Genomic DNA, 26,734 nt, shown 5'->3' on the forward strand with positions numbered 1-26,734 from the left:
TACCTACTGGCTGCTTTTCAGACAAAGGCTTTTAAAACAAGGAAGATCAATGGTGACACGGGTGATCTGTATTGCTTTAGTTCACTGTGATTGGGGTTGGTTGCAATTCCTTTATTAATGCAAATGAAAAATGGCTCTTATATTCATATTTAAAGGGTATATGAGGTAAGGCTTGACATTTGTTGGGTATATTAATTAATTATCCTTATCATTTGTAGACCTCCATTGTCCAAACGTAGTATGATGCAATTCTTGTGAGCAATTCTTTCAACTTGACAATATTCCAGGTAACAATATTAGAAAATTGAGGAAGACCACATATGGTTTCCTGTAGGAGGATAATACCTTGGCCTAAATCTAATTAAGTGTACACATCTTATCATTAATCATCGGACAATTACTGAATTGGATTGATATTAATTTCCTCAAGGCTTTTAGCCAGTGGCAAGTCAAGCAAGTCATTTTTCAGATCACAGGAAGGATATGACAGGTGCACTGATGTATAACCTGACATGACTAATTAGTTTAATAAACTAATCATCAAATAGTAGCACATGCAATAACAACCTGCTGATTACATATATATAAATATACATTTAAATTATGATAAATATTGTATTTACATTTACAGTTTTATTTAAGTTAAATATTAATGTATAGGTGAAACATGTATTTTGTACATTTGTATTTGGTCATAAAACAAATCATTTGACAAATTGAAATGTTGGCCTGATGGTGGCAGTAGAGTGAAGCCTAGGGGTCCTCCAAAGACACATTTGTAAAAGAAAGACCCAGATATAGTATGTAGTATTTCAGATACCTATAGTGTAAGTGTGCTACTCTCCATGCAGGCTGAGCCTCAGACCTGGCCTTCTATTATAACCACCCTGCAGTGTTGCCTCTTCAAATGAACTGAAATAACAGTAACAGCTAACACACAGGTCCCAACAACCATGGACTACGTCATAAACAAGTGCTTTATTAAATTAAAAGCAGATTTCCTACTTTATGCCTAATAGTCATAAAGGGAAATGAGATATGACATACAGTACATACTGCACAAGCAGCCATACTGTACATGTTAAGATGTGTGGGAAGAAACAGGCAGATGGTTTGTGAATCTGTAATAATTTATGAGCTTTAGCAGAATAGATGTGATATTATTATAAATATGGATATTTCACTGATTTGGTGTCATGGAAACATTTGTGAGGCTTAGATTTGAATTCCTGGGCATGATTAAGCTGTTTTTATTCTAAACTAAATCTTTGAGGTGGTCCTTTTGACCTGTCTTGTCTCCCTCCCTTTAATTAGCAGCGTAATTAGTAGCCACGCCCCCTTTTCCACGTGCCGCTGAGGTGAACACAGTCTATCGGACTGTCATCCTACAATACCTATCGCGTCTTAAAGGGATGGTGAGCTATATTAAAATTTTAACCTGCTGTTTTAGGTTCTGTAATTATTCTTAGTAGCATGTGCTGTTGTCTTTCGAAATGTATTTAACACGACTTTTTCACCCATTGATCGACGCCTTGTTTGGAAGTAGGTGTTAGTTTGTAAATTGATTTTTTAGTTATCAGTATTTTATCATGCAGATTGGTAATAATAATTTTTTTATCGTCTCCAGAAGATTTTCATGGAAACAGATGGCAATCTAATATTATGGCTAATCTTTTGGAAACTACAGTAGTATTAATACAGTTCGTTCGTGGTTAACAAACCCTTTTTTCATTAGCATGTTTAGCCAGCTAGCCTCTGAGTAACATTGTTTTGATGTTGCTTGTCAGGAATGCTAACAAAAATCAGTTTCCTCTGCTTCTTGCTATGTCATTAATCGTCATAATTTTTTAAACAAGTGGATTTTAATTTGAGATTAACATTTTTTTAGACCTGATACAGGCACAGCAGGGATGAAGGGTATATAAGAAACGGGGACAGTGGCTAAACTGAAGTCAGGAGAAGATGCTCATGTTGCACTAATTGCATTCTTGTGATATAACAGCTTTGTTTACAGTGGTAATCATCGTTTCAAGGCAGTTTCTTTCACACCAGCCTTGGCAGTGAGACAAAACGGAAGGTGGGTGTCGGAAATTAAAGTAGACTTTGATAACTTGAAAAGAAGTCCTTGACTAGTTTTCTTCTTTATTTGCTAGAAACTGCAGCAGAGTGACGTGTGCAGGAAGTAACTAAATTCCTTCCCTTCCCTTGTACAAATCTGAATTCTGTTAGACCATGTGTAGAAACGTTTTCCTTTTAAAATAAGCAAAACATATCTGATGTAAAAAGATAAATTAAATGACAAAAAGATTTGTGCAATATTCAACTTAGTTTGTATTTTAAATGTGGAGATGCTAACTGTATAAACAAGTGCACACAAGTTACCCAGTTGCTACTTTTGCTGTTTTGTAATTGTTATTCGCAGTCCAGCAGTTCTGGACATAAAAAAAACAAAAATATTGGTTCTGACTACTGTATATAGTTTGATTTGGACATTAAGGCCTGTAAAATGAATGTGGCCTCAGAGGTGACCTTCAAGGTCGTTTAAGATGCCAGATCTTGATTTGTGATTATACCTAAGTGATGACAGATGCCATTCAATATTACGCAGCAATATCTACAGTAGAATGCCAATGTTATTGGCCAGGGACGCTGAATGTGATATCACATGCTGATACTGAGATTTCCTTGTGTCTAACATGGCCCTCAGTTTTTCCTATCATTTACTGTCATACAGTACTACTTACTGTACAGTGTGCCTTTAAAGCAACTTGTGATGGGGATTATATTTTAAAGTCATATAAAAATACAAGAATTACCTTCATACTTAAAAATTCATCATCTGTACTAAATGTGTGGACTCACTATTACCACCATTAATATATAACTATATTCAAAGATATATTATACTAATATATAACTATTAACAGTTATATTATTTGCAGAGCATTGCACTGCCAAAGCTTTTATACTACAGCAGATCAGCTAAACAATGAGGAAGAGTCGCTTCGTCTTTTAAGGTCACTCTGTGTAGCTCGATAAATCCTCTTCAATGGAATAAACAAAACATAATTTAACTCAGTGAAAACAAACATAATTGAACTCCCCAGCAGACAAAAACAATGCTGCTAAAGCACAATAACGCTGAAGTTTTCAGCTAATTAAAAGGGATGCAAATTTGTATTGTTGTAGTTCAACTTGAGCACACATTATGGTGCACATAAACTGCATTGAGCATGCATTGTATACTGTACTGTAGCTGTAATGACCTTATTGATTGTCTGACCTAGACAGGTAAATGGATTTTGTAGTAATCAACAACAACAAAAAATTATTATACTCTATTTAGCTTTTTTCTTGATAAAGCTAGACATTCTCATGTGTTAAAGTGGGTTTGAGTGAGTACACTTGCTCAGTGCAGAACATTATCAATATAGAAATATTTATGCATTCACCCCGTGTAAATTCTGTATGTACCTTTATGTTGAGCTTACAGCACAGAGTTGGCAGGAGAGCAGTACTCTGGAGTGGGTGAAGTAGCAGTCAGTGTGATTACATTCATCAGTATTCAGAGGTAGTCGCATGGCAGATCTCACACATCCTTGGGGGAAACCTTACTGATGATCTTGGACTGAAAGCCTGGTTCACCATTTTTTTTAAATTCATATTCTTGTGAAACTGAAAAAAAGTAGTTATAGGAGCTCATCTGAGAGCCTAAATCCATAAGTGTTACTTGAGCGCTGTCAGATACCTTGTTCGGGATCTGATTTGATGCCTCCTATCTGGATCGTGAATTCAAAGTATAATGTCAAGGGGTCGTCAAGTGTGTGTGGAAGTTGGCTGACAGGGATGCACTTGTCTCAAGGGTTTTAGGAACCCTGTGGGGGTATTAAGACCCTCTTTTTATGGAGTGAGAACAAAACAAGAGGATGAATGACAACAAAGCGAGACACAAGGAGTGATAAGCTAAGCAGCACAGATATTGCATGATTGCAGAGTAAATGACTTGGATGCAAATGCAGGGTGGTTTTCTCCTCCCCCTAAGGGTACCTATACCTTGATTAAATTGGTGGTATGCCAGCTCTAATTAATAATTTGGCTTGTGAATGTGTGGTCTGGAGAAAGGTTGTTGAAAATCAAAGAGGCATGGGTCTCGACATAAAAGGTGAACTCAATATTGAGTCCTTTTTTGATCTACTGTATGCAGTAGTAGTGGCTAGCCTGCTCTGAGACATGAGATCAAGAAGTGTACTTACAGTAGTAAACGTTAGTTAATGTTTTTCCTATGAAAGGAAAAATATGAGAGTTTAATAATATTAAAGTGTTAGTATTACCACTATTGTCATTGCTGTGTGTCCAAACAACTTAAATTATGATAAGCTGACATTGTTTTACTGTGCTCGGCCTTATGGACCTGGACCTGGTCCAAGGTCCTCTGCATCCTGTACATCATGGCCCTTAACCTTGCTGCTTATAACACTAATGTGCTCAGCTGATTCCACTTAACTTACTGTTGCTATTAGGTATATTCCCAAATTACTGTACCTGCTGGTTATAACAAGTTCAGCAAAGGATGTGGAAGAACAAAAAATGTTTACACATTTTTAATTGAAATATTATGAACAAAATGTAACTTCCCTGCTAAAAAACATCTTGAACTGCTCACATACAGTATGTTGGCAGCTCATGAGGTTAATATTGTCGTTTATCGTGTTCTATCGTACATTTAATGCTACTGTAGTGCATTAAATGTGAGCTTCACATCACAATGGGTGGTGAGGGTCAACACTGAGGAACCATAGGAAGTCTTGTCAAGCTCTAAAATACAATTATCGCTCATCCATGTTTAATATCTCATCTGTCCTTTCTCCTCTCAGAGCGATACCATGCAATTATTGACACAGCTGGCGTCCACATTGGAAGAATCAAATTCTTAAATTTGATTGGAATTTAATAAGTGGTAATAAAGAAACATAGTTTTCTGTACTGGACTCTATGGAGATGGGTATGACTCAGTGGTAAGTTTTGAAACTAAACTACATTTTTGTATTTTTATGTGACTGCCTGTTGTTTGACTGTGGTGGTTCAGTCTGCAAGGATTGCCCACAACTTGTTTATTCTTCCTACAGTGCGCATTGAAATTTAGATGACGTAAAAAAGACAAAAATACCTGAATACAGTTTAGAGAATAAAATCTCTGGCTATGCAACCGTATTGTACCTGTAAAGTACAGTATGGGGAGAGTATTTAATGAACCTTCAAGCTAAATGTACTAATCTGAATGCTTTTGTTGTTCACCCTTGCACAGCTCCGAATTCTCTCCTCAATCTTTGACATGTTGGTCCTGGAAATTTCATCCCGCCACAACTGACTCCTTCCTACTCATTTTCTGTAAGTGTACTCTTCCTTCATTCAGAGTTTCACCTCAACATAATTAACTAATTACGTTCACTACAAAGTCGTAATGGCAGTTGCAGTTAAGTTCTATTAGAATGTCATTTTTAGGAGATTGGATTAGTTAATAGACGTCCTGTATAGTCCTCTAGAGACTGGTTTATTGACCATTTGAACAAAAAAATAAGACTATTCAATTCAAGCTGTTTTTTTCCTTTCCTGTTATTGATGCTAATTTAAATAATAAAAACATGAAACAGATATGATAAAAAGTTGCATGAGTTTTATAAACTACATTAGATCCGCATATTTTGTCTCGTTTGATAGGATTGGTTTGTTATCACAATGTGACAAACTGATGGCTAGGAATGATATATTACAGCACTTCTGGCATATCATGAATACCTGGCACACTACGTATGCAGTATACAGAGTTACAGGGCAGTAAACCACAGACAAGTGAGATGCTGAACTGACATGTAAATCAAATTGTGGAACACTGGTATCTAAGGGGCACCTTGACTAGGAAGAATAAATCTTACTCTTCTTGCATCTGGAGACATACTGTATGTTAGTGCAGGGACAAGGATGTGAAGACTGTCACCTCCCAAAGCCCTTCTACAAATTAAAAAAATAAATAAAATTGGGGTCTCATTTGTAGAGATATTCAAGATTCTATTCATCTTTAGCGGTCACTTCTGGCTTCACAATACAATGATTTACCGGTAACCTAAGCCTTTGAATGTCAGTATTAGAATGGTTAGTTGCTGCCACGTGGGAATAGGACGAGCGTAAAACATTGCGCCCTTTATATTGGCCACTGTTAAAATAACTTCCATTAAATTAAAAGTGCCACTGGATAAGAGCCTGAAGGCATGAGTGCCCGAGAACTATCAAATGAATTAGAAGTGCATAAATACCAAGGGCTTTGGTTTAACAGCTCTTTGAATTGACTACATTGCAAAGTAACATGTCAAAAAATGGATTGATTGGGTAAAATAGTTGTTTTTTTCTGTGAAACTAAACTAGGACAATTGTTTGTTCAATTTTTATTACAGGGAGGAAAAAATAGCACTTGCTATGCTGAAACTGATGTTTCAACAAGACAAGACCCAAAAACCACAGATGGTGACCACCAGGGGGACAGCATTAGTCACTGAAGGCAATTAAGTATTCCCCAATTAATTAAAGCTATCAAATTAAGGTGCTCTGTAAACTGGAAAATCACTAGGTACTGTATTAACACAGGGTCTTACAATAAGTGAACGAAAAATGAACCTTTCAAACGGTACCGTAGCAGCTTGGGTCAGGTAAAATCTGTTCAGGTAATTTGTTTAATACAGAAAAAAAATTAAAAACACTCATATTAGTTTCTACACTGGAATAAAACACCAATTAAATGAAAACTATTTATATTCTATTTTCAGATTTTATATAATATAAAATCCCATACCCTCATGTATGTTCATTTGGTCATATAGTTTGACTTTAAGGGTATTGGTTATTGTAGTGGTATAAATTGGGCCTGAAAACAGTTTTCCTTATGTTTTGTTTAATAATGTAATAGTTTAATTATGCCTTAAACCTTTGGTATGCAGTCCCTGGTAAAATACAATACTTACTGCATGTGAGCTACATTTGTGCTACTGTAAGTGGTGGTAAAGAACTATTATGAAATGTAAACAATCTCCAGTCTAACATACTGTAAAATCAATGTCACACATGGACAAGAAGGAAAAAAGAAACACGCATGAATGCAGCCCTGAGCCTTCATAAATTAGAAATACCCTGAACGCCACCCTGAACCCATCAATCGCTTGCTGTTGCTACAAGTGAAAATGTGATGTGTGACTGCCAGCTGTGGTACGACAGAGTTCTCCAATAGACATACTGAACACTGACGGACGCAAAATCTTTGGCTTTTCATTACTTACATTTATAATAAGTACTGTTAAGACTTTGTCTGTAATAGAAAAAAAATCAGTTTCACCTTCAGAAGATCATTTTTAGCTTTTTGCTGTTTGGAATGAAGACAGCACTGATGAATCATACAGTAAGAATCGGTTAATGTTTTTGAGCAGGGGGAAAAATGCAACAAGGGACACAAAGGATTTACATTCAGCATTACGCTGAAAACGGCCTTTTAATGAGTGGCAGTTAATCAGAGCAAAAGCAGGTGTGTGTCATTAGTACAGTATGTTTGCCGAAAGCAAAAACCACAGAGCTTCACAAAATTGGTTTAGAACTGTGATTTTTTTATATAAAATAGATGCGTATTTAAATCAAACATTTAGTATTTGACTCTCCAGTCTAGTCTGGAATGTCAGCAGTTATAGACATCTGTACAATGTTAAGAACCAGGTCACATAAAAACAGTCCAGCATCATGTGCTCACACTCCCATGGCGACCTTTACAGTGAGGAGGTGGCAGCAGGTGGATTTGGGGAGAAGGATTGAGATGGATAGAGACCCAGGGAGGGACAGAGAGTGAAAAGATGGAGGGGGTGGGAGCGTCAGGGACACGGTGTGGAGCGGCACAGGTAGCAGCAGGACATGCTCTTGTCATTCCTTTTGTAGGCAGCGCACACATTTTTCTACACATTTTACGTTATATGTGCTTCAATTATAGTTGAGGTTGTCGATGTGAGAGTTGGAGTCAGGACTGAAGCGCTGTTCTGAATAGCTTAGGATGCGTTTGATAATTATTGTTGAAGGTCTCAGCACAGGAAGTATTCTATTCAGAGGAAAACTATTCAAGCGCTGGCGTTTGATGGATGACTCGGGCACCTCATACCGGATGAAAGGAAAACGTCTTCGCTGGCTAATACAGTCTGTTCAGCGGCTTTTTAAGAATACAAAGCTTTCTCGAACGATGAGGTCCCAAATGTGCTAAACTTCCAGCGCTGTCTTCAACTTCGGAATAAGGTGGATATGCAAACTGCAGGCAACAAACCCTGCAGCTATTGACACCCCCAAAAAGCTGAGCAGTGCAAATGACTTTGTTGTCAGTCTGAGGAGCCTTGCAGCCTGGAGTCAGACTTTCCCCTCCATTATTACAAAGAAAATGAGATGGGCTCGATTATGTTTATTGTTGCTCCAGCTGGTGGGCACCTACAGTACTTGGGCTACATGGCTGGTAATATGATCAGGGCTGAATATCATTTTTCATGATTCACTGGGTAAGGAAGTGAGGTTGTAATATTACGCCTGTACTAACAGTGCCCCCTACTTCCACCTCGGAAACAAATGCACTGTCATACCACACTCCTCCATTTGTATTGAATGTTACAAACTCATCAGCAAGTGAAGAAAATTAAAACCTTGAACTGTCAGGGACAACAACCATTCACTGTGCAGCATCATGCAGTTGTCAGAGTACTGTATATGTGGTGGTTCCTTGCTCACTGGATCTGTTAGCATGTAAGAACTTTGGAAAAAAGTCCAGATTCTTTTATAAAGCTACTGTACAGTTCGAATTCTAATTGTTAAGCGGGTTGGTGCAGCTTGTTATCGGGGGAAAATGTTTAATAAATAATAATTTACTACCCTTTCTGGTGCTCCATTGCACCTGGGAGTACACCCTGAGGGGATCCCTCTACAGTAGCATGCAGGTTTTGCTGACGACCTAATGTTGTGAGCTCCTTTTTTGTGTTGCTTGCTGATATGGCAAACCATGTCAAAAAAACAGAAGCTACAGTTATATAGTTAGCTATAGTTGTGCTTGAGTACATCTGACGTTCATGGAACAGTTTCTCGCTGTTGGGAAGAGCTTCAACAAACCAGTGTAACCCAGGTTAAGACGTTTGGCACTAGTATGAGAGTCTTTGTTCCTTCTCCTTCCTCTTCCTGCTCTGCACAGCTCTTCAGGTATTAGCCACAATAAGTAGAAAAGAGAAAAGCTGTCAGACTTGCTAATGAGGCAGAAATAGTGAAAAAACACAAAGAAACAAAAAAGAAACAGAAGGAAGTTAAAGCCTGTTAGAAGTGGGTGTCTCTGCACCACTGCCAGGCTGTGAACTTGACTTCAGTGAGGCAGCCCCTTCATAATAAAATGTTTAAAGCATATGTCTACTAAAGCAATACACGATGCAAATGGATGTCATAAAATGACACTCAGCGGGTTAGCATGTGTGACCAGAGCGCACGCCTGGCATCATCTTCCTATAGAGATGTCAGTGCGATGAGGGTGGCAGCATGGTGGAATGTAACGCGTACTGATCGTGTCATTGATGAATCACCATTTTGTATAGAACGCTGGGGGGAATCAAGGGTTAATAGTTATAGAAGTCATCCAGACACCGTGTGTGCTGTGCAGTTGGCCTGTGATGGATGAGGAAGCCTATCGCAACCTGCTAGGAGGCGGCCGAGGATTTTCAGGATCTCCATGTCACCACGTGGGCTGGTTCCTCCCCCGCCGAGACAAATGACTCTTAATATCGTTGGAGATTTCCACTAATTCACTTGACATTTTAGGGACGTCTCGTTAATTCCAGCCCATCTCATGTGAATTGGATTCATAGGAACAGTCCTGCAGTACCAATTTACACTTGACAGCAGAGTTGGAGGCAGGAAGATGCAGGAAGTGTAATGTGTAGTGTGATATATGTAAAATATAGTGAAGATTAAAAACAAAGCAATTTATATATACATAATGAACTTACAATGATGCTTTTAGGGAGTCTCAGACTCAAATTACTAGTGTAATAATTGTACTGAAATTATCAAAATTCTTGTACAATATTGTATTACACTTCACTCTGTTGGTTTGTAGGTAGTTTAGTTAGCTTTTTGTAATATTTGCATAGTGTGTACTTAGGTTCACTGTTTTTCTTCTTGAGAATGACTTGGGGCCACTGGCATGAAGAAAGAATTGGTCAGCAATATTTTTAACTTTCAGGGGTGAATTAAATTTCCCCTTCAAAAAATAGAATTTGTGCCTTTGGACTGTTTCCTGTTGAATATGTTGCTGACACTCCAAGGAATTCACTCCCCCACACTCAACACTGTCCTCTAAACACATCCTCCAGATATTGCATCCTGTAGCCACCTCACTAAAATGACGCATGGTGCAGCTTTTATCATGGACTTTATTTATTTACTATGTGGACGTCATCGCATGGTAATGGCAGTGCCCGCTAATATTGGGCTTTATTACATTTTAAGGCAATAAACACGTGGAACATGTATGCAAGCTTAACCCACAATTTTCTTTTCTGCTGTTGCTTTTGTAATTACTTCAATTGGATTGGAGCGTGGAGCTGCAGGCAGATTGAACATTAGTGGTCCTCATTGTGTTGTTTGAATGAGACGTGCAGTGGAGAAAAAAAAATGTTATTTACTGTAAGTCTTATGATTTTTACTTTGTAGAGGGAACCTACATATGAGTTCCAAACAAAAGCTGCACTTAAATAAACCCGACAAATGTTTGGTAAAGATCGATTTGTGTAAATGCCATTCACACACACTATTGCTGCACCTCTTATAGATCTTATAGGTCTTATAGATTAGATATTTACTTAGACCAGAAATGGACAGGCGAGTTCCGAGCTACCGTATCTTCTCTGTTTCAATATTTGTGAATGTTGAGCCCCAAGTGTTCATATATTCAGTGTGATGCAAACATGTGCCATAAAAAGCAATAATCTGTGATAAATTAATCCCCCTGCAGAGCTATGCCGATACCTGTAGCTTCATAGAGGCAGAAAGTAGGAAGGGCATGAGGAAATTGATATAATTAGACAATGAATGAAAAATCGTCAGTGTCACTCAAGTATTCTGACTACCAACATTTAGATTATGTGTAGTTCAGCTAATATAAGTAGCACATATATGCATTGAGTCAGCAAGAAGACTGAAGTTTTGTGTATAGTAATTAAGCATTGTATATGAATTTTGGTGCAGTCACTGGTCAATAAGTGTTTTTACTATAATAGCTTAAGCCTCGAGGGGCGGCGTTAATCGAGTCCAATATGGATGTTGTGTAATCTTAACAAAAGCAATAAAAGCCTATTTTCAATTACAACTTAATGCAACATACCTTTTTCAATAACTGTGGCAACATTTCTTTAATTAATTCTGAAAGCGTGAGGCTGACGTACTTTAGATGAGCTGCAATTATTTGGCTTATGTTATTGTAACTATATTTTTAATTGCTGTTGAGCTTCTGGACATTTCTATTGGGGTATTGGAATAAAACCTCTGAATGGGAGGGCAAGGTCACATGATGTGTGTGTGTGTGTGTGTGTGTGTGTGTGTGTGTGTGTGTGTGTGTGTATTACCAGTAATTTGCTGCATAAGAAAGCGTTTTGTCTCACTAAAAACAAGCAAGTAAGGATTGGGCCCAAAAGTGAATGAAGATAATATTAATATTACTGGATTCTGCTAATACAAAGATAGTTATGTAAATGTATATTATATATATTTCAATATTTAAGATTGAATATAAAAGTTGCATTTGTAAAAGTAATTTTGTTCGATCACAAGACATGCAGACCTGCCTATATATAAAATGTAACTGGTACAGTACATGTATAGCAGTTGCATATTTTTCCAAATGTAAAGGGTGAAGATCAATTAATCAGCCTTGACTGATGCCTCAGCATTATTATCGTGTGTACTTGTGGCACAAAGGACATTCATGATGTGTTGTAAATGTTGTGCTGTGTGCAAATGATGAACGTAGGGCTAAAAAGAAAAGCTATGCCTCAAGGTTATTAATATTTTATTTATTTTTCTTGTGATCAAAATGAATTTCCTGTACACATACAGTATAAAGCTTATATATTCATTTATGGTTCCGTAAGCTATAAACTGTCTTTGCAGTATTGAACTGTACGTGTAGCCGCCATTGCCTTCACTAGCCTGTGACATCTAAACTCTAAGTGGTCTGAGCTCATGTCTGTGATCAATGTACTAACAGTACAGTAAATAGGATAAAACACGTGAAGGCATGAGTTTTTCATGGTCATAAAAAATGTGGTTTAATAGTGTTTGTGTCTATTGATTTTTCCTGTAATCAAAATATCATTGACCTCCAACAACACCAGTATGATCATTGGCATAATTTCGCATCAGCCTTGGCCTGCATTAAAAACAAATCAAAAAGCACTGGCTTGTCATCAGTTTGCCTTAAAGGTAAGTACATTTTTGATAGTCGTGTGAGCTTTCCCAAGAAATCAACAGATGGCGCGCTCTGGTATTTTATTGGGGTTGTGTGTGTGTGTTCCCAACAACAGATGGCGTTCACCCTGCAGATGCTGCAGGTGCCTCAGGTCCAGGTATCTGGTCACTGGCTATCTCACCTTGCCCCCTGGGGATGTTGCAAGTGTATTCCTTGTGTCACATCTGTACCTGCCTTTGCCCACATCATTCATTATAGTTTCTGTCCACTGCTTCAGAGTGCTAGTTCGCTCCAGTTTGACCCAATGACAGAGGAAAGTCAATGCAACAGCAACGACAACAACACTATTGACATGGATGGACATAGAACGTGCGAGTAGATTTATATCTTCCTTAAAGAGGTAGTAGGTATGATTGACAGGTGATCTTGGCAGTCTTGGTATCCTAGGTGATTATGCATGCATGGGATGAATCCCTGCTTGTGTGTGGGTTTTTGTGTCTGAAGGTGGATGCGTGTTAGAGTGTAACAAAGACAGCTGTGTGAATCAGTAAGGCAAAACATGCCTGTTTGAGTGCAAGATGACCTCCTGACCCTGGATCCTGGGGCTGTTCCATGGATCTCTGCTCAAAGAGACTGCCGTCAGTGGGAACGCGTCCTTTGGTGTTACCAGTAATACAGTTGCTTCACTGTGTTTGAGGAGCCCATGAACTGTGTGTGTGTGTGTGTGTGTGTGTGTGTGTGTGTGTGTGTGTGTGTGTGTGTGTGTGTGTGTGTGTGTGTGTGTGTGTGTGTGTGTGTGTGTGCGTGCGTGCGTGCGTGTGTGTGTGTGTGTGCGTGTGTGTGCGTGCGTGTGTGTGTGTGTGTGTGTGTTGGATTCAATCCCCTCCTGGCAGACCGTCAAATCTACAGAAGAGCTCACCCTCCAACAGTTCGTCATGCATCTATGTTAACAATGCTATGCTGTCATAGTACACGTATGTTAAATAGATATGTTTTAATTAGCAGCGTGCATCTGTAGTGTGAGTAATCCCTCTGTTTTTACCAAATCAAACAGGATAGCCATTTTTTTTCAGGTTGAGGTGAATGAGTTTCAGTGTACTGTACAAGTGCAGAAAATATCAAAGTAGGCACTTCACAATGTCAGAGGTCTAATCCTGTGTGTTCTCTCTCGAAAAGGGACCATGTTCTCGGTCAAAGGTTCTTGTTGAATGGGTGATCTCTGGCCATCTGAGTTGAGGTAAGAATGGAGACCAGGTTTTATCTGCTGACTTAAACTGCATTTAAATACATTCATACATTGATGCATTGGTAGCCAGAAAACGCTTAAACTCACACTGAGACAGTGTTTTGGTTCAAAACTGGACCCTTACTAGGTTAATTAGGAGAATTTCGTTGTACCAGTCGATACCTTTTCAGTTAGACATGATGCGACAACATTATTTCCACTTCCAGCACACCAGCATATCAGGAATGTTTTTTGTGTGGGTACATTTTTTTTTATATAATTTATTTCCTCGTCTCTCACATTTCTCTTACTTTCTCCTACACACTGTCTCCAGCAATAAAAGAGTGACAAGGCAGAGTGTGTTATCGCCATTAGTAATTTAGGTTTGGCAGGGTATCAGCTAATTTAATTTGTTGTTTTCAGCAGTTTGTGCTTTGGACAAAGGAGTGTTTCAAAGTGTTTTGCACATTTTAGTCAAAAAAATAAAAGGTTATCTAGAAATGATGGAGGAGAGCACTGATCTGATCAAAATTCTGCATGAAAAGCAAAGGAATCAGCAAACCGGCGACGGAACAAATGCATTTGTAAGAGATTTGCCCATTTGTCAGAGATTTTTAATCTAAGCCCACAAAAGTCAGAGCATACATCATCTGGGATTCACACCTGTAAGTGTCTCCACAACTTCAAACAATTTTGTTCAGTGTTGCATCCATATAGTAGATGGGAGATATTTTGCTAAATATGTTTGAACCTTTGAAATACAGACTTTAGGTTAATACTAAACTGCCATTCTGACAGGTGCATTGTCTGTATAGTTTAGCCGTAACTACTGTATTGTAGCAAGTTCAGTTGGAAAGAATACAAAATGCCAACACATTTTGTGTTTTACCGTCTGAAGCGGGAGGTCAAAGTACATGTTTGACTATCACACTGTCCCTTCCATACGGACAGGTTGAATTATTAAAGATGCTGCTGCAAGGGGTGAACACTGCTCTTAGTCTTTTAGCAGTGGAAAAGCAAGAACACAGATGGTCCACCCCATCACATGAGGCGGCTATAGAGGAAGCTTGTGCTGCATGTGTTGACTGTGGGCGTGGGATAAACTCAAGTGTGTGTCACTAAGCTACAGCATATTTATGCACCGTGCCCATTATGGAAAGAGAACTCCTCGTCTGCTGTGCGGTCCCACTAACAAATACCAGCTGGACTCCTGTCTGTCCAACTAAACATTCTGTCACACCCTTGATGGTTTGAACACGCAGTACATCTGTGCTTATAGCGGAACATTGCTGGGAGGAATCTCATCATCCGTCAAATCACTGTTAGTCATCACTGGATCAAGTCAGTATTTTCTTTGATTAGGATAAAAAAATCAATGCGTGCACTGCGGAGGCTTTTCTCTGTGGGCTCATAGTTTATTGAAAAGAACCATATTTGTCAAAGCCCTCTGTAGCAGCAAAATATATATCTGCCTGGACCGCTTTTGTTGCACGCTCATGTAACGGAGTGAGAAAGAAGTCAAGAGCTGGCTCCTGCCTCAGCCAACCTCAAGTAAACATGATTTCTTTACCTCAAAGATTTTTAAGAATTTCCAGCCACTCTTTGTTATTTCTGTCATCAAAACATGACATGTTGTCATTTCTGGGATAAAATGAAGATGGTGTACAACAATAAACACACCTCAGGCGACTGCAACGGTCTCAATAGATGGTCAGCCTTGGCACCGAGCTCCGCTGACGTATAAAAGCTTTAAAGGAGACTGACAGCGAAGCACGGGGAGGTTGCAGGGAAGGAGGCATGGCTGTTTGTGTGCAAGACGGGAGGTGGAGAAAACATTAACAGGGGATGATGGTCAGGGGTGTTAGACAAGAGAAAGCAGGGGGATAAGCAAAGGGAGGGGAATTGGACATGGTATGCTCCAGGGAAACAGGGCAGAGATGAGATTAAAGAGTATCCAGGTCTTATCTAGACACAGGCTGCAACTCTCATACAAAATCCCCAATAACGCACACATGCACATGGACACATACTGTACATACAGATACATATATAGATACTGTACGTTCTCACATTCTGAGTAAAGTTCAGTTTTTCATGGTAAAAAAAGTGTAGTGGAGACAGAAAATTGGAAAAGAAAATAGGTGGGAAGAAAAGAGAGAAATGAGGTGTTAGTGAGAGAGAGGGAGAGAGAGAGTGTGTGGTGGTGGTGGTGGTGGGGGGGGGGGGGGGGGGGGTGAGGAGGCGGAGAAATGAGAGGGAGGGAGTAATATAGAGAAGGAGGGTGGAGAGGAAAAGGATAAGCCACACTTGATGAAGGCTTCCAGTGCAGCAAGGAGGGAGTTTCAAGTGTTGGTTCACGGGTCTGGGCTCCTCCATTCTGACACCGGCCGGGCAGGAGACGAGAACCCATGGAACCAGGAGGAGCACCAGGGTGGGAGACGACATGGACGTGCGTGGCTTCTCCGTGGCGCTGCGTTACCTGAACCTCCACACAGCGCCTTCAGATTGACCACCAGGATCCTGCAGAAGCTGGAGGGAGTTCACGGAAGGAGTCTGATGTTGCCGGAGGAGCTATGGATAATTACACATATTTGAGCCTCCTCATCCTCACGTTCCCTCTACAAGGTAGATTCTGTTATGTTGTGTCAGTTGTCCGTATCTATCATCTAGAGCCACCAAGAGGTCACGAGAGGGGAGGGAGATGTATTTAGTAAGGTTTTGAAACTTTTAACATCTATATTTGTGAATATTCTGTTCTTAGTTAGTTTTCATTTATTTAAACATTTTTTCTTATATGCGGTCATGTCGGTTTGTGACTGCAAGTATTTGCATTTTTTGATGTGTTGATCTCTTATTTTGGCTTTGGATGCTGTTAATGTTTTTCAGTGTGAAATAAGTACTGCACAGTGCCCTCAACTGACTTTTGTAGCTTTTTAGTACTAAGTATAATAACGGACTCTGCTTTCCACATGCTTTTTACATTTTTGTTGAGTTGCTAACGAAACTCAAGGCCCGTTGGTAATCAGGAAGGCGAGGAGTAACACAGTCTGACAAAAACCTACAACCTTCGGGACAGTTGCTTTTATACTGTTTTCTGCAATTTCTGAGGATTCGTGCCCAGCTGCTTAGTGGACTGATGTCACTGCCTACATGATTATATCTGCATCCATCAAATGACACCTGAAATGGCGCCAGTAGCTGACACGTGCAGTACAGTAATGCAACTTTCCAAGATGAAATTGTATATATTTTATATAATTGAAGTTTCATTTTACAGGTACCTGTGCCTTTTCTATGTGATCTTAGTGTTCACCTTGTTTTATCTCAATTTGCATGAATTATACAAAGTGGTTGACAATGAAAAGCCATCAAGAGGAGGAGCAGACTCAAGAATAAGACAGGAGGTGTATACTGAGTTTAATTGAAAATGCTGATTATAAAGGATGAGTAGTAACATTAGTCTGTGTAAGTGGCATTTAGTGCGCTGTAAAGCAGGAGCGAACACATTTACTAGTCACCTGCTTTCTCCTGTGCTCCATACCTCTCTGAGCCTCGCATTGTTGACACTCAATCCAAACCCATTAGTTGCAGGTCTGCTTTAGATTCCACCGGCCCATGCCTCTGTTTAATATCGGCCACATTCAATAGATGTCACTCTGAGCGGATGTGCTGGAAACAAAGGTATCCGTGTCGCCTTTGCTCGTCGGGAACTGTGGAGACGTTTCAAGGTTGTTGGGTGTCTGGACAAACGGAACTCACGTGGGAACAGGAAGGGAGACTGTTGGGAGAAAAAAGAAACCGTATCCATTTAATAACGTATTGATCCTGAGCCTTTAAAAATTGTAGATGCCAGTTTTCAGGCTACTGAAGGACAGCCCATCAGCTGTGATTGAGTGGGAAGGCGTACCCCAGAGCAAGGCCAGCAGCACCACAGCACCTGTGCCCTTATTTTAGGATAAAAGTAACAGAGCGTGTTCACAAGCTGCTGAACATCATACAATAAAGACATTATTCATTCACAGTCACATTACATTATGAATCACTACATGCCAGGTCTCACACAATTAATATTTAGTTTAGTAACTAATGGGCTGTGAAACTATGAGTTTTTGGGCTAAATGAACTGTTGAGGTTAGCTTGAAATGCTGTGACAATAGAAAAAGCTGCACAGATGCACAATGTCCAGAACAGGAAAAGGAAAAAAAGTTATTGCTCCCAGAGATTTAATTGTTCCCAGGTCTTATTGGGTCATCCTCAGCGTGATGTGAGCCGCTTCCAAAAGAGGAGAGATTGAGTTGCTTGATCGGAGCAGCTGTGGTGAGGGGGGGTGTAGAGACAGGCGTGAGGCGTCCAGACAATTCGCTCCATCAGCACGCCTGTTCAGAGACACAACGGATGTCCTCAGATTGAGATTCATCCTTCCTCTTTTAACTTCTCCCATCTCCTGACCAACGCGCCCCCCCCCCCCATTTGTCCCGCCTCACAGATACAGGCTCATGTAACCATACGCCACCTGTATAATAGAGGTCACCGTCCTTTTAAATTACACTCTGTGTCTACAAGAGTGGAATCTTTATCATGGCATCAGCTCAGATAAATCCATTACACGTGAACGTATTGTAGATGGCAGAAAATAAATTCAATAATTGAGTGCATTTTGGAGTCACGCTTTCTATTTTAAACATAAATATGCATATAGGAACTGGCCATAAGAACGAATAGAAGGTCACTGCGGAGTAACTGACACGGACACAAAAGATTTCCAATATTATATGCATTAATATGCAGCTTCACAAAAGGCCACGGCCTCAGACCGAACGCTGCTGTTTTGTGTCTAATTCCTTATTTATTTTGAAGCCTGTTCCCAGGTTGGACCGCGGGCCCATGCTGAAGAAAGGCTGCTTCAGGATCTGTTTGCACATTACAATAAGCTTTCCCGGCCTGTGGAGAACACATCAGACACCGTGCTGGTTCACTTCGGACTGTCTATTGCCCAGCTTATTGACGTGGTGAGTAAAAATACTACAATGGAGCTCTCACTAGAGCCCTTTCTGTGTGTTATACATACTGCTCTACAGTCATTATCATAATGAGCATCCTGCCCATTCAGCTACACTGGGCGAGAAATAAATTTAAATATTACAGATCACTTATCAGCGGAAATGAAGGCACAGCAGAATAGAATAAATTAGTTTCCTGAATTAAATTCAGTTGTCATGTGTTCTGCCAGTAAATATTCAAACTGGTGTCCTAAACAGCAGTTCAGATATAGCTGGTGTCAACCCAGTTGATACGGTATGCTCGCTAACAGCTGCATTACACAACTACACACAAGCTACACAAATGAAGTTGCAGAGTTTCTGTTAGCGGGGGTTCCAGTCCTCTTTCCACCCTTTGGGGCCATGCAAAGTTGCGGTGCAGCTTTAAGATTTAATAAGTGCAGCTCGCATTGCTGCAGGGATGATTCTCAGGGTTTTTGACACACAATTAGGTGACAGTGCTTGCTCCACAAGCCCGGTGGAGAGAGTCAGCTGGAGGTGAAGTTGTCTTCTCCTTCTTTGTTTTTGCCGGCTGCCGCGTCTCAGATGTTGGAGGGGGAAATCGCTGGAGAAGGCAGCTTGCCAGCACAGCTACAGATTCAATACAGCGAGGGTGTTCGTTTGCATGAAGCAAGGCCTAAGATTCAGACTTTGTCTGTGTCTTTACAAATAGACCTTACATTTAGAATTGTTTTAATTATAACTGAGGCTTTAGCGCACATGGCATGACGCAGTTCATCTGGAGGAAGACAAATGTTCCCATGATTTCTTTTCTTCTCTTCATGTGAAATAAGGACGAGAAGAACCAGATGATGACCACAAACGTTTGGGTCAAGCAAGTATGTGATGGAAGAGGCAACACACAATCTAAAATACAGCCAATGTGATGCTTATGCTGTAATTTGATTGTCCTTTAGGAATGGAATGATTACAAACTGCGATGGAACCCAGAGGAATATGAAAATGTCACCTCCATCCGTATTCCCTCCGAGATCATCTGGAGGCCCGACATCGTCCTCTACAACAAGTAAGGGACTGTAGAAACGACTTTAAATTCTTTGCACGGTGATACATGGTGGTTGGTTTTTCCAGGCTAAAATAAACACATATCAACTTAATGTTCAGATTTGATTATTCTAATCTGACCAGATGATTTGACTGGAGGGAAACACGAGGCCTGTCCTGCGCCAATGTCATGGAGTAATTTGGTTGAAATAAATGTGAACAAGGTCAACTCTAATGGATGTGCTCACAAACAAAGCAAATGGTACAAAGCAATGCATTAGGCTTTGAATTAAAAGATGGAACGTACTGGATGTGTTTCAGCCCCCAGGTAGATCTGAGTTTAGCAGAATGGATCCATGCACAACAGAGGAGCACGGGCGATCTACTGTAGCAGACAAAAGTCCAGCCCCGTGCGGATTATTGATTCAGATGATCAGGTTGAGCCATCAGGAAGTATTTGCTGGTGCGTGGGTGTGCGATAGCAGGGCTGGAGTTCCGCGAAAGGTTTGGTGTAATGAAGATTAGATTGACTAGATACGGGAGATGAAACTGAGATCATGGGGCAGCTGCTGTCAGAGTAGCAGAGATCAGATCACTGACTTCTAATATTTCTTCCCTGGTAATTTGGTTTTGCCACATATAGTCTTTTTTATTACTGTGGTGATGCATTGAAGTTTGACTGTCATCCGTACGTATGTTAGAATAGACCTTTATTAGTCCCACAGCGGGGAAAAAATGTTGAAACATAATGAAACGGTTTATGAGTGTAATAAAAAATAGAACATAATAAAAGCTTTTTCTAGAGCTTGGTATGAGATCGTCTGACTCATGAGAAGGTTTTATTTGTAACTGTGGCTTGTTAAAAGCTCAGAATATATTTTATATACAGTACAGTATATGTTGCATACATTGAAAAACATGCCACAATACATGTATAATGCATATTTCTCTAAACATGCTTTTTAATTTTGTTCTTCATCTACAAGCGCTGATGGGGACTTTGCGGTAACTCATCTGACGAAGGCGCATCTGTTCCACGACGGGCGGATTAAGTGGATGCCGCCGGCCATCTACAAGTCCTCGTGCAGCATAGACGTCACCTTTTTCCCTTTTGACCAGCAAAGCTGCAAGATGAAGTTTGGCTCGTGGACTTATGACCGCGCCAAGATCGATTTGATCAGCATGGCCGGTGATGTGGACCAGATGGACTATTGGGAAAGTGGCGAGTGGGTCATTGTCAATGCAGTGGGCAAGTACAACACCAAAAAGTATGAGTGCTGCACAGAGATCTATGCAGACATCACGTACTATTTCATCATCCGGAGGCTTCCATTGTTCTACACTATTAACCTCATCATCCCCTGTCTGCTCATCTCCTGTCTCACTGTGCTGGTGTTCTATTTGCCATCGCAATGTGGAGAGAAGATTACTTTGTGCATCTCTGTGCTACTGTCTCTAACAGTGTTCCTCCTGCTGATCACAGAGATCATCCCATCCACATCTCTGGTGATCCCGCTGATCGGTGAATACTTGCTGTTCACCATGGTCTTTGTCACGCTGTCCATCATAATCACCGTCTTCGTGTTGAACGTGCATCACCGATCGCCCCAGACCCACGGCATGCCCCACTGGGTGCGCAGAGTGTTCTTGGACTTGGTCCCGCGAGTGCTCTTCATGAAGCGTCCCCCGGGCACAGCTAAGCAGCACTGCAAGAAGCTGATTGAGATGATGCACCGGCCGACCACAGTGTCTGCGACGGGCAACTCGCAGGCCTTTTGGACAGGGTTAGAGGCCGGACTCAGACAAACAGGGCAGGCAGAGATTTTGCTTCCACAGACTCAGTGTGACAGTCCAAACATCCTTGTCTGCTCACCTTCTCCACCTTCTTCCCCTCTTGATGATGGTAATGAGGTAGATCATCCACCAAAGCCCAACGTTTTCGGCCGCTCCACTTCCGGCCAGTATTCAGTGCTCTCGGAGAAACACCCCCTGCGTAGACACAACTCTGCAGCCTCATCTACTTCCCAGTTGTCCTTGCCCCCCACTTTGCCAATGGGGCCGCTTCGCAGCAAGTCCAGGGACGAACCGACCGCGCTGGCCCCGAACGGCCGCTCCCTCAGCGCTGAGCAAATGTGCGACAAACAGAAGGAGATGGCGGAGAGAGCGGTGTACCGGTGTCGCTCCCAGAGCTTCCAGTATTGCTGTCTGCATGATGATGAACTCGGGGTGATTGGGATCAAAGGGCGGGTGAAGAAACAAGTCCATGCAGATCACCTATCGGAAAGCCTCACAGCAGAGTCCACCAAAGACGCCAGTACCCAGCAGGACTTGCTGATTTCCGCTATTTCTCCAGCCGTGCAGCGAGCCATAGAAGGAGTCCAGTACATAGCGGATCATCTGAAAGCAGAGGACGCAGATTTTTCTGTAAGTATAGCAACATTGTCTATATTCAGTTAATCACATGCATAAAACTTTCATCCAAAGATCGTTTTACCGTACATATACTGAAACAACTGAGCACTGAAAAGGTTTTAAACGTTGGGAATTTACTTATAACTAAGTTCTACTGTTTGATACTGATATTGAAGCGCAAACCAATGCATCAGTGATTTGATGCTGAGGTTTTCATGGCACAGACAAGCAGAGATTGAGTGACATTTAGGAGATATCTGCCTCATAATGAAAAAAGCCAGCCATTTGAGAGAAATCAATCAAGCGTAAATAGTGTCAGCTAAAGTGTGTGTTGACGTAAAATGTCCCCGTGTTTTTTCGTGTCTATAGGTCAAGGAAGACTGGAAGTACGTGGCCATGGTCATTGACAGGATATTCCTCTGGATGTTTGTACTGGTGTGTATACTGGGATCTGTGGGACTCTTTCTTCCTCCCTGGCTGGCTGGAATGATTTGAGCTCGTAAAGAGAAACATCTGGGAACACTGATGTTAGCATATGCTCCCTCATATTACAAAACAAATGTTTATGCTTATTTTACCAAAGGAACTCTTCAGTTACACTCCTTGCTTTTGCTTCAAGTTGTTGAAGGGTTACACACAGCGGGACAAGATTAAATATCTATCTCAGATTCTATTGGGCTTATAAATTCTTTACAAGGACAGAAGGCCAACAGCGAAAACATCCTTCTGCACCACTAGATCTTGACATTGAGCTGTGTCACCATCGAGAAAAGCAATGACCTGGGCCGCTTTATTGTTGGGAATAACAGCAGAGACTGGGGAATTGTGAGATAGCGTATGAAGAGATGAACTTTGGTTTTAATCTCAAATGACAAAAACACAGTTGACAGTTTGGGTTCTTATTTTCATTAATGATTTGGTGCAAAACATTTATCAGGATTTAGTGCTGGGATTCTAGGAAGGAGTGTTTGTGTGTTTCAGTGGTTATCGTTTAGGTAAGGTCTTAAACGGTTCTGTGGTTTTTCCAATGAATTTCTTTCAACCATCTATTTTTTTTTTTCTTCTACAGCACTTTGTTGTTAACAGAGAAAGATTTAAGGTCACCACCTCATGTTTCCCATTAACCTTAGTCAGAAAGGTAGAAAGATTGAGTATCAAGTTTATCAAGTGTGATTTTCCGGGAGTAAATCTTGATTTTGTGTATTAGTATTAAAACTCAGATGTATTTCTGTAAACACTTGGGTTACTGTAGTTAAATTAAGAAGCAGCCTTAGCGTGCATTGTTACAAAGTAAAACATCTGAAGAGTAACTGAAAGGCTTTTATAACATGTGAAAGGCTGATGAAGTCACTTCCAAATGTTGACCACTGAGTTAAAGCAAAGGTGAAACGTATCCAAATCAAGGTCAGTGAGCAAGCAAACAAAGGCGTAAGTGTAAAACTCCAGCACCAGGTATTATACAGTACATGCAATTTGTACATTTACAGTGGGCCAAGGATTACAAACAGAACAGTAACAGATGGTTTTTACATACTGTCAATATTGTCAGTTATTACTTGACTTTTTGTTAACTTGAATTCTGATCTGACTTTTTATGCATTATGGCTTTTCCATTCAAACAACTAAATGGGAATGTCATGCATACAAGAATCACACCTTGAGTTCTGCTTTTCAACTGTGAAATGTTCATTGTGCTGAAGGATTAACTCAGCAGAGGATGAAGAGCCCCATGTAGAGTAATGGTGAAATGCTATATACTGTATGAAATGCATGTGAAGACACATGCGGGTGGAGTAGCTCTGTCAATGCACTGCAATGCATGACGTTAAAATGCTGTATCCTAGTGACCAAGGGTTGCACTGGTTGTTGGATTGTTTTCAGACATTCCCACCAGATCAATTATGATATTGTTTATTACTTTATACTATTATTATTAATACTTTATGACTTATATGTACAGAACTAATGACAAGACTGAACACATTTACTTTCTTCTATTTGGCAAAGCCATGCCAGCCACAACGTACATAATCTACCTGTATAAAATCAGCACAATAACAATGTTATTGTACAGTAGGCACGTTATCATACTGATGTTAGCACTTAGCTCGAACAAGTGTGGAGCCTCGTGGAACCGCTAACGCAGCTATGGTAGCGATTGTGAAATAAAGGTCAGCAGTGATGGAGACTGTGTTATGGCCAGGACTCAAATTAACTGATCATCCAAAAAAAGATTGAAGTCATATTTAAATGTTTTAGTATTCATTTCACTTGATTGTTGTTAAAAGGACATTGAAGCAGTTTTTTAAATATGTGCATATGCTATTTATTTTTGTCTTTAACACTATAGACACAATAAATGTTATTTATGTTTTATCTGCTCTATTGTTTTTAATTTTTTTATGTTTTGCAAATAGTCTGCAAGGGGGGTTAAATTATTACAAGTGTAATTGAATATGTTTTATTTTAGAGAAATTAGTGTCCACCTTGAAGTTGCATTGAGGTTGTTTCCATAATATTCAAAATATATAAAATGAGCAGAAGACAAATGCTAACGTCACCACAGTAGCAATACAGTGCAGGTACTTTATAGTATCTGAAGATTAAAGTCACCATATGTTTTGACTCTTAACAGTTTATCAGTTCACCAAATTAAAATGTGGCTTTTGTTGTATATATGCTTCCTGATGTAAAAGTCGTTTTAGAAGAATGAATTCTACCTTAAGGCTGTTGTCTTGAATGTGTAAAAAGTCTGACCTCAGTTTTGACCTTGGCCAACTATTGTATTTCCACTGGCTCAGCAGAAGACTGATCATTGATCACTGTGTAAAATCACAGACAGGGGAAAATGGCTATTTAGACCAACATAGAAGGAGCATTTTAAACAAGATTAAACGCCTGCAGTGCTGTGTGTTTATTCATTGATTTCATATAAACTGCAGAAAGGTTAAATGATTGTCTGAAATACAAAGTGGCCATTTGGTTTGGTTCCATCTCGAAATGGATGAAAGGAGAAAGCTTAAAATTAGGCCAAAGGTAATGCAGATGAGATATTAGCGAGGATATTAACTTTCATGTATCCTTCCAACAACAAATAATATCGCTGCACATTGTCAAATGAATGCTGAATAATCTTTATGGAACCACAAGCAAACTTTTAATGTTGCAAGGCGCTGATGCTTCTCATTAGGGATTTTAAATACTTGTACAAAGACAAATTGCAAATGATGTCCACATAAAGACCCTCACTGTGGGCTGCCTGCAGAAAGAAACGTAAAATGTCACACAAGTATGCAAAGTTAATTACAACTAAATGTCATGTTATTAAATCTACCTTGATAAAAATTTGACCTTCACTGCTAATTTCAGTGAAGTGATTGTCTTTGCATATGATAGGGCTTTAATAATTAATTTTGATAAAAAGACGTTTTAATTAAATAACTTTGACAGGTAAAGTATGTGGATGCTCATGATGAATCCTGATGCCAATACGCCTTGTGCAATATTCACTGTACAATGTCCAGTCCACTTACTGTATGTGCAGACTGTAGATACAGTACAGTACATAGTCTAAGTAGTAGGGGTTTTATTTACAGTGTATATATATAAATGTGCATGCAGGTTCAGAGGAAGATGAGTGTATATAAAAAAGAGCTGTTGTTTGCCATATTTTATTAGGAAACCTTGAATTTAATTTAGTTCCATTAAAACTAAAACTAACCAAAAAATGATGAGAAATCCATGTTGAAAATGATGAGAAATCCATATGTGACAAATCAGAAGTGGTACTATTTAAAGCTGGAGGCTCTGCTGAGGCAGAGGCCTTGGAACGTGACTCTGGGGCTTTAGGATCAGTTGGGCTCAGTGCCTCTTCTAGTCTTTGTTTAATTTTAGCCAATTGACTTCAGATACAGTACAGTATGTAATCTGACACAAACTCTATAGAAAGGTATCAAAGTCATTGGGATTTATTATGCAGAATATGAAATAGGACATTTCTGTGTCCCAGTTTTGTACACATTCTTTGCTGAATACAATCTTTTTTCCTATTGTTTATTGTTTATCGCTGAAGGTTTTGTGGTTTCAATCTTCAAATGTGGCAAATGTGAAATAGGATCGACCTAATACACCCAAGGTTAAAAATAATCCTAATCTATAGACTAAACATGCATGATATGTGTAGCAAAGGGAGTGAATAAGGGCTTTGGGGACAAGCAGTCATTGTAGACTGAATAATTTTATAAGCATTGCTTTCCATGTCATTCACAATCAGACGCTTCACATTCAAGAGCCAACCACTGGAGCCTGGCAACCACTGGTTCACCGCCTCAGCATGAATTCCCAAGTGAAACATCTGTCAAGGCGACCTTCCAATCGATTCTCCAATCACACCTTCTTAATCACATAATCCGGGCGCTGATAAGTGCCGATTAGCAGTGAAAACTCCCTAATAGGCCAGTCTGAATCCATACATGTGACAGATGTCTGCAGGAGTGTGAGGTGCATACAGAGTCATTCAGACAACACAGCTACACACACACA

General features: G+C 40.0%; 1 protein-coding gene across 2 annotated transcripts; it reads left to right on the forward strand.

Moving 5' to 3' along the window:
* Nucleotides 1-1,569: 1,569 nt before the first annotated feature.
* On the forward strand, nucleotides 1,570-24,568 carry LOC114858858 (neuronal acetylcholine receptor subunit alpha-2-like). 2 transcript variants are annotated; one of them, XM_029156508.3, is made up of 8 exons: nucleotides 1,570-2,077; nucleotides 4,875-5,015; nucleotides 5,306-5,388; nucleotides 18,594-18,745; nucleotides 19,570-19,614; nucleotides 19,693-19,802; nucleotides 20,767-22,204; nucleotides 22,562-24,568. In XM_029156508.3, exons 2-8 carry the CDS (start codon nucleotides 4,993-4,995, stop codon nucleotides 22,685-22,687), a joined length of 1,977 nt encoding a protein of 658 aa, XP_029012341.1. In that variant the 5' UTR covers nucleotides 1,570-2,077; nucleotides 4,875-4,992; the 3' UTR covers nucleotides 22,688-24,568. The 2 variants fall into 2 exon arrangements, with proteins under 2 accessions (XP_029012341.1, XP_029012342.1); XM_029156509.3 differs by lacking the exons at nucleotides 1,570-2,077; nucleotides 4,875-5,015; nucleotides 5,306-5,388 and adding an exon at nucleotides 9,109-13,748.
* The last annotated feature ends 2,166 nt before the right edge of the window (nucleotides 24,569-26,734 follow it).

Source organism: Betta splendens, chromosome 7 (assembly GCF_900634795.4).
Source record: "Betta splendens chromosome 7, fBetSpl5.4, whole genome shotgun sequence".
Classification (NCBI taxonomy): domain Eukaryota; kingdom Metazoa; phylum Chordata; class Actinopteri; order Anabantiformes; family Osphronemidae; genus Betta; species Betta splendens.

Coding starts and splice junctions, on each gene's coding strand:
- LOC114858858 (XM_029156508.3), top strand. CDS start 4,993: ATGGAGATGGGTATGACTCAGTG. Junction 5,389..18,593: donor CTCCTTCCTACTCATTTTCT/GTAAGTGTACTC, acceptor TTTATTTTGAAG/CCTGTTCCCAGGTTGGACCG. Junction 19,615..19,692: donor CAAACGTTTGGGTCAAGCAA/GTATGTGATGGA, acceptor ATTGTCCTTTAG/GAATGGAATGATTACAAACT.